General features: G+C 31.5%; 1 protein-coding gene across 3 annotated transcripts; it reads right to left on the bottom strand.

Annotated features, from left to right (window-relative positions):
- Nucleotides 1-409: 409 nt before the first annotated feature.
- Nucleotides 410-7,742, bottom strand: LOC129241649 (calnexin). 3 transcript variants are annotated; one of them, XM_054878113.1, is made up of 12 exons: nt 7,630-7,742; nt 7,266-7,536; nt 5,820-6,146; nt 5,542-5,613; nt 5,328-5,461; nt 4,462-4,669; nt 4,281-4,401; nt 3,940-4,199; nt 2,483-2,623; nt 2,228-2,353; nt 1,470-1,742; nt 410-1,374 (listed from the first exon to the last, which is right to left on the bottom strand). In XM_054878113.1, the coding sequence occupies exons 2-12, from the start codon at nt 7,413-7,415 to the stop codon at nt 1,321-1,323; spliced, it is 1,866 nt and encodes a 621-aa protein (XP_054734088.1). In that variant the 5' UTR covers nt 7,416-7,536; nt 7,630-7,742; the 3' UTR covers nt 410-1,320. The 3 variants fall into 3 exon arrangements, with proteins under 3 accessions (XP_054734088.1, XP_054734072.1, XP_054734079.1); XM_054878097.1 differs by lacking the exon at nt 2,228-2,353 and adding an exon at nt 1,847-1,978; XM_054878104.1 differs by lacking the exon at nt 2,228-2,353 and adding an exon at nt 1,847-1,978 and having other exon boundaries at nt 7,266-7,533; nt 7,630-7,719.
- Between the last annotated feature and the right edge of the window lie 333 nt (nt 7,743-8,075).

Genomic DNA, 8,075 nt, shown 5'->3' with positions numbered 1-8,075 from the left:
CCATGGCCGGATATATATTTTAGTAAATGCGGGTCATTCCGGCAGCACAAAACCGACTGTCGGCGGAACACCAGTGGTAAGAGCGGCTAATTTTAATCTTTAGATCTCTAAAAATAATGAAGCTACTGCTACGTCTAATTAAAATCATTCGAATTTAAAAGTAATGAAACTTAAAAAAAAACCAAACTCCCTAAATGGTACTTTCATCTGAACTGCATACTTTCATTTACGCTCGCACTCACTTCTTAGCTATGCCCATAAAATGTTTAACCTGCAGCTGAATTTCTTAATTTACTTTTAATGGAACATTTTTTGTTTTTTTGTTTACGGTAATTAGTGAATTCTCGTTTCAACAGTCAGTTAGCTTAAGTGCATCCGAAGTGCAAATGAGGTAATGCTTTTTATAAAGTTCACTATTTTTATTGTTGTTGTTGGCGTTAATTAATATTACAATTAAATACGCATTTAATAAAAATTACATTTTAAATTAAAGTAATGCTTGTTGTTGTTGTTTGATTATTTCCATAGGTCGACTAATATTACTTTATACTAATCTTTTTGTAGCTGTTTTGGAGAATTTTCTTTGCATTATTTCTTTTTTTCTTTTTATTACTAGTATTTTCATATTTTTGCTTTGTTTTAGAATTCATTTGTTGGAGAAAATACATAAATTGGGTGAAGAAAATTCCTGTAATGAAAATTTGGCTAAATATAAACAATACGAAACCAATTTTATTTTAATACTTTGTTTTTAAAAACTTGCAAAAAAAAAAAAATAAAAAAAAAAATGCTGGCTGGCTGGAAATTTTTAATTTTTGTTTAATGAAATTACATAGTTTATGAGCTCTCTCCCATAAAACTGGCCGTTATCCCACTAGTATACATATATTTGGTGTGTATGTATTTTGTATGTGTCTGTGTGACGCACAAAGAGATTTTACTATTCATAGGCGCCTGTGCGCTCACACACATTTCACGCGCTCTAATTATGTTTCATTCCGCATTAATTGGACTACAAGTACGTAAAAACAAAAAAAAAAAAAAATAATAACGAAAAAAATTTAAATAAGAAATGCTCACATAGCGCGCAAGTTTGGTATGCGATTTAGTTGAGAAAGTGCTTGTGTGAGCTTAGATAAAAACTAAACTACAAAGAAATGCGTACCGCATCACATCACGCACGCAGTGATTGATAACTTTTCCCTTTTTCGTTTGCGACTTTTTGCCACAGCACGCAGCTGCAATTCTACTATAAATTTATTTAAATATTTTATTTTTGGAATTATTGAGTTGAAATGCGTTGCACAGCGCACGCTCGCCTTAAGATTGATCCTTGGGCACGCGACGTTTGCGCACGGTTTTCGTCGTAGTTTCCTGTAATGGATATGAGAAAAGAAGAAAGAAACAAAAAAAAAACCAAAAAAATGTTGTAGTAACACAATCTCATGCGCTGCGTTCAGCCAACATACCCCAGTCTCGGCATCGTCTGCATCATCATCCTGCGAATCCTTCTGATCGCTGCCACTGTTTGCAGCTGCTGCTTCGGCGGCAGCGCTCTCATCATCACCTCGCTCATCTTTAACATCTAAATCAGACTTTTTAGTTTTAGGACTAGATTTTTGTGTAGCATTGCTGCTGCTGGCGTTAGCTGCTGCGTCGGCATTGCCACTCGAATTGTCCGCAGCATCATCGTCAGGTTGCACGGCATCGGTTTTCTTCGCATCAGCGTCCGAACTAGACTCCTGCAGCATTCGAAAAGATTTTATTAGCATGCAAGTTGTGGACAGATTTCCAAATAAAGTAAGCTTTACTTTTACGCTGGCACATTGACTAGCTTGGTAATTACCTTTGAACCGGATTTTTTGAACAAGCGATACAAAGTTAATGATAGCGGTGTGCCACCAGCGAGCACAATTGCTACACGCCACAGCCAAGAGCTTTCATTGAAGAAGGCTACAATTTTATTGAAAAATGTCTCCTACGAGATTTGTGCAGTTACACAGATATACAACAAGCAACATACAACAAAGAAAAGAGAAAATAAAAATGGGTAAACTAAATTTACAAAAATCGTATATGTACATGGTTTTCAAAATTAATTCTAGAGAAAAGAAAAACAAATTTAATACAGTAAATACACAATTCATAAAGCGTGCTGATGCTACTGCTATTTGTTGGAATAATTTACTTATGCATAGTTTGGTAAAAATCACTTAGTTTGTGGCACCTCTTTAGCACGACGATATAAATAAAATACGTAAGCGCCCACTGGTATGAGTAAATATGTAAAATACAGCGCCCACCAACCGGGCTTGTAATTTATGCGCTTCATTAGACGGTGCCAAAGTGTTTTCTTTTTATTTAATTTCGAAAAAACGAATATGATTAGTTATAGTCGACGCACTTGCGCCTCAAAACGTTCACTCGAAAAATCATAGAAAATATAAAATTTTTTTTATTATTTTACTTGATTCACACTTACCGACTCTTTATCGATGTATTTGCGTTTGATATCAAAAGTCTTGGCGGCGAAGTCCTTAGCCAACTCAATGTCGTCGGCGATAATCAAGTTGTCAAACAAGATGTTGTCCGACATCGACCAGAGTTCAAGGCCTACAGCAGACTAAGTTAGAAAAAGAATGTTGTTAGATGAGGCGTGAATGCAAAAAACAATAAAAAAAAAGATATATATAAAAAATAAATAGAAATAAAAAAAAAAAACAAAATTTAAAAAATGAAAAACAAATATATAAAAAAATATTAATAAAAAACCTAGTAATAGAAAAGAAGTAATTATAAAAAAACCAAAATACATAAAAAAAATATTAATGAAAATAAATAATAAAAACAATAGTAATAAATAAAAAAATAGTAATACAAAAAAATAAACAGCAAAAATATAGAAAAAAATAGTAATAAATATTAAAAAAAGATTATAAAAAAAATAAATAATAAAGAATAATAATCAAAAAAAAAAATTTGATAAAAGATAAATAAATAAATAATAGAAAAATTTAATAATAAATAAATAATAAAACAATACATAATAATACAAAAAAAAAAACCAAAAAATGTATAAAAAATAAATAATAATTAAAAAAATAAAAAACAAACACACATATATTAAAAACATATATTAAATAAATAAAAATAGAAAAAAAAATTATAATAATAAAAAATAATAATATATATAAAAAAATAGTAATAAATTATAATAAAAAAATAATAGTAATAAACAAATTATAAAAAAAAATAAATAATAATAAAAAAAACAAATATATATTAAAAATAACAAATATTAATAAAAAAATAGTAATAGAAAAAAAAAAAATAAATTAATATAAAAAACAAAAACAAAAATATATAAAAAACAATAAATAAAAAAAATTAAAAACAAAAATATATAAAAAACATATATTAAAAAAATAGTTATAGAAAAAAAATTATAATAATAATAAAAAATAATAATATATATAAAAAATAGTAATAAAAAAATAATAGTAATAAAAAAATTATAATAAAATAAATAATAAAGAAAAATAAATATAAAAAAAAAATAAAATAAAATAAAAAACAAACATATATCAAAAACATATATTAATAAAATTTTAATAGAAAAAAAAAACAAATTATAATAATAATAAAAAATAATAATAAAAAAATAAAAAACAATTATATATAAAGAAATAATAAAAAAATAGTAAAAAAATAAAATAAAAACCAAAAATATGTAAAAAGAAATAAAATAAAATAAAATAAAAAACAAATATATATGAAAAACATTAATTAAAAAAAAAAACACATTATAATAAAACAAAAAATAGCAATATAAAAATTATAAAAAAAATAATAGAGAAAAAGAAATATAATAAAAATAAATAGATAAATAAATAAATAAAACTGTAAAAAATTAAATATGCCAACTCCTTCCACACTTACAATGGGTGTCATCCTGAACGGTGTGAGATCTTCAAAGAAATTCGGATTGGGTATTTTACGCGCAGCCCATTTGCCTTGATAGTTGGGATTGTCGATGAGCGGTGCACGCCATTTGCCCTTGTATTCTTTGTTTGGTATTAGTGGCGCTTTCCACTCACCACAACCGGGCGCCTTCTCACAAACGGGATTATCGATCAATGGTGCTTCCCATTCGCCGTCCATTTCTGTATCCCAGTCAGCCGGCTTGGTTGCGGTGGGATCTTTTGAACAGAAATAATTTATTTTTTTATTGTTTATTTACACCAAGCAAAATTTAATTGTAATATATTAATTAAATATACCTGGTATCATTTGTGATTCGTCCTCAAGCCAACCGTCAGGTATAGCCGCTGAGGGATCGGGAATTTGTGGTGGCGCATCATCATCCCAGTCAGCGGGTTTCTTGGCTGTGGGATCTGGTATCTAAGTGGTAAATAAAGACATGTTAAAATTGTACTTTTTTTTACAAACGAATGCGCTTACCTTCTCACGCTCATCCCAGTCCTTTGGTTTCTTGTCTTGAGGATCGTCAATTTCGGCTGGCGGATTAACAGCCGGCGTGAATTCGGAAAGCAGCGAACCCTGATTCACTATCTTATGATCAACGCTTATTTCGAATGTATTATCGGGTCGCAACACCAATTGATAAAGATGTGGCAATTTGTCCTTGAAAGGCTCCTCCAAGCGATCCCTAATTTGCATGCAAACAAAAATAAGATTTTAAAACTCATAAACTCAAGTTGCTGTGGATTAAGACAGTCAGGAAATGATGCGGATTGATATTCTGCCAAGGGCTGTCACTTCAGTAGCATTTATCGTGCATGAATTTGGAATGTTTATGCTGCTAAACTACAACAACGACAACAACAACAATAATAACACCTTGATCTTTGCCACCGCACTGGCTCGTATTTTAAGCCAGCCAAAGACTGACACTTCACCAATATTCCCCAAAAATTTACAATGTATGTTTTTAGTAGAGTCATAACGGTACAATGCAAAAGCGCTTACTTTACAATAATTTTACTTTCTATTCAAATCTAATTGCAAAACTTAAATAAAAAAAAAATATATAAAAAAAAAAATTGCTGAAAATCACCGTCACCGGCTGGACAACAGCGCCCATACACAACGCACTTAAAAATCAATAACATACAGTAATTAGGGGAAAAACAGACAATTTCAAAATATGTAATATTGCTGAAATTACAGTTACTGCGCTATAGGTCTACGGTAATACGCATATGCGTAAGAAATATATACAAACACGATTCTTGGCGCTTTTTAGACGCAATTTCACGTTATTCTAAACAAATTCGATTGGTTTTTTTGTTTCACCCAAAACTTACTTTGGCTTTTTGCAATGCTTTTCCTCAATGCTGCCATTAATTGGATTAACATGACGAAATATGAAGTGTAATTTAATGTCGCTACCGCATTTGTCCGGTCCAAACATAATCGTGTATGGCGTCTTATCGTTGAACTAAGATAAGAATAAAAGTGACGAATTAACAACATTCTGGGTAAATAATCATTAAATATGGCTAAAATGGTATACCATACCTTTGTGAGGTCTTCCGTCTGCTTGCTTTGTGAGAGCAATTTTATGTATGAACCGCCACATTCTTGCCCCTCCTGCGCACGAGAAAGTAAACGCACACAAAAAAGAAATTTAGTAGGTACACGTATGTGTGGGTGTATGTGATCAATTTAAAGCGTATGCAATGGAGGGTGAGATTAGTGTCAATGTACTTACTATCTAATTAAATTATATTACAAATGTGTTTTCAACTTGTCAACTGTTGTGATAAATTTTGTTATAGAGTTCAACATTCACTCACCTGCATAGTTACTTCGTACTGCACTACGAGAGGGTTATCCTGCTTAAAGGTGAAGGGTTTGTTAAGTTTTGAAGCGATGGCGGCATGTTTCGCCTTGGACTTGAGTACGAGTCCAATATCTTTCTTCGATACTATGCGTTGTGGTGGCTCCCAGTCCCATTTGCCGTCGTACTTGGCAATTTCCTCAGCTGTATCATCTTTCTTTGCTTGTGATTTTACCCAACGCTTACGCGAATCGGCGATATCATCGAAATGGTCGGCAAAGTAGAATTTACTTTGTTCATATACGGGGCTCTCGTAGACAATTTCCTCCAGCTCGCCATCATCCTGCAGGGAGAGAAAGAAAGAAATTAGAAATTGAGGTTAAGGTTAAGGTCGAAGTGGCAACATAATAAAAGTGTGTTTTTTCTAATAAACGAACGATTACTTGTATAATTAGTGTTTTTTGTTGAAACATGAAGAGTTTAAAGCACTCAACTTTTTATATTGTGGCATATACAATTTTTTTTTCAATACAAATAACACTTTTCTGATATTTTTATAAGTGTGCAAAGCAGCAGCATGTTTTGGCGATACTCTATGTAAAATATGATATAAAACATCTGAGTTTACCAGTTACCTCCCTCTAAAAGCATCAACTTCAATTAAAATTAACCAAGTTCACTTTTTCGTGCGTGGATTTGTTCATTTTGGAAACTTCACATTAAAAAAAACATTTTATGTATTCTGGTAAGAATTTTTTATAACATAGTCATTAGCTATTAAACACCACTCAAACATGCCCTCATAATTGCCCTCCTAATTGATTATATTCCCTGTTGCCAGATACTGAACTTCACTTTAATGTCAGCGGGAAATGTTATTCTATCCAGTTATTGGCACACTTTTACACTATCTCCATCCACTTAAATTAATTTAAACTCATATATTAACGATAATTAGTGCATTTCAAAATGCTCATTTAAATTTTCGGTGTAGAAAATGTTTAATCCGCAGCAATGAATTGATAAAGCAGCAAAGAGCAAATTGAGGTTATGGCGAATGAAAGTAAATATAATTAAATAATAGTTATTTTCCTGTGAACTATTTAAGCTTTACATGAAACGTAAATTACAAATATGTATTTACACAGACTTCCTAATCTCAATACAGCGCACTACAATAAAAAAAATCCACATGCATATAGAGAATGACGTGGTATTTACTAGCATTAAATAACTAGTATAAATGCAAATGCAGGTGTTTGTCGCTAAGGGGGAGAACTATAGAGTATTGTAGATGTAGAAAAAAGCATTGCCGGTTTTCTTTATCAGCAATCATCATATCACATGCGCGCCATTACGTTGAAACAAAGGTGGCATTGGCCTCTTTTATGTTATTGCTAACTATAGCTAATTAATTAGAAACCACTCGTAGGCTCATTTTCACTACAATTGCAGTACTTACATGCATCTCTTCTACTTTGCCATCGTCGTCATCATCAATCTCAGCGAAGTCCTGCTCCACTTCAGCCCGAACACAAGTGAAACTTGCTAGAAGCAATGTAATGGCCAGCAATGAGCCTAAATGAGGTCCCAATAAGTGTTTAAATCGCATTTTGCCACTTTTTTCGTTGTCACCAAAATTGTTCCAATTTGTCTATTGATATATACACACACCGCGACACACGAATCGAAATGAGTGTGCTATATTTCGTATTGACAACTTGAATACTCTACTATTGATACGTTTGGAAGTAGAAGAAAACGAAAAATGTTCCTTTAATTATTGTGGAACAAATTAAATTTAATTAAATCAATTGTATGCTTACTCAATGAACAACCGCTTTGCTTCGCTTCTACAGTCAATTTCCTTGTTTCAATGAAAAAGGTGCAGAAAATTCTTAAGGGGAGAATGCGAATAATGGAGGAATAAAGGTTGACAGCATACTTACAACACTGTTTTACCGACATGATACTGCATTAACACTAGTCAGAGTTGCATTTATGTGAGAAAAATTTTCAAGTAAGAAGTATGTATTAAGTGAAAAAGTGCTTTAAACTCATATATCTATATAGAAAATTGTCCATGTATAACAGTATCTTCGGAAACTACCATATCGACAGTTTGACATTTCCTGCGGAAGCGGGATTAACTTATTGTTTAGCTGTAGTGCGGTAAAACTTGTAATTTCCAACAATTTGTGCTATTTATTTAAAATGTAGTGTAAACATAAATTCGGTTCTATTAATAGTACTAGTACAAGTAGTAGTGTAG

This window comes from Anastrepha obliqua, chromosome 1 (assembly GCF_027943255.1).
Source record: "Anastrepha obliqua isolate idAnaObli1 chromosome 1, idAnaObli1_1.0, whole genome shotgun sequence".
Lineage (NCBI taxonomy): Eukaryota > Metazoa > Arthropoda > Insecta > Diptera > Tephritidae > Anastrepha > Anastrepha obliqua.
This window is presented reverse-complemented; position numbering and strand designations above follow the sequence as displayed.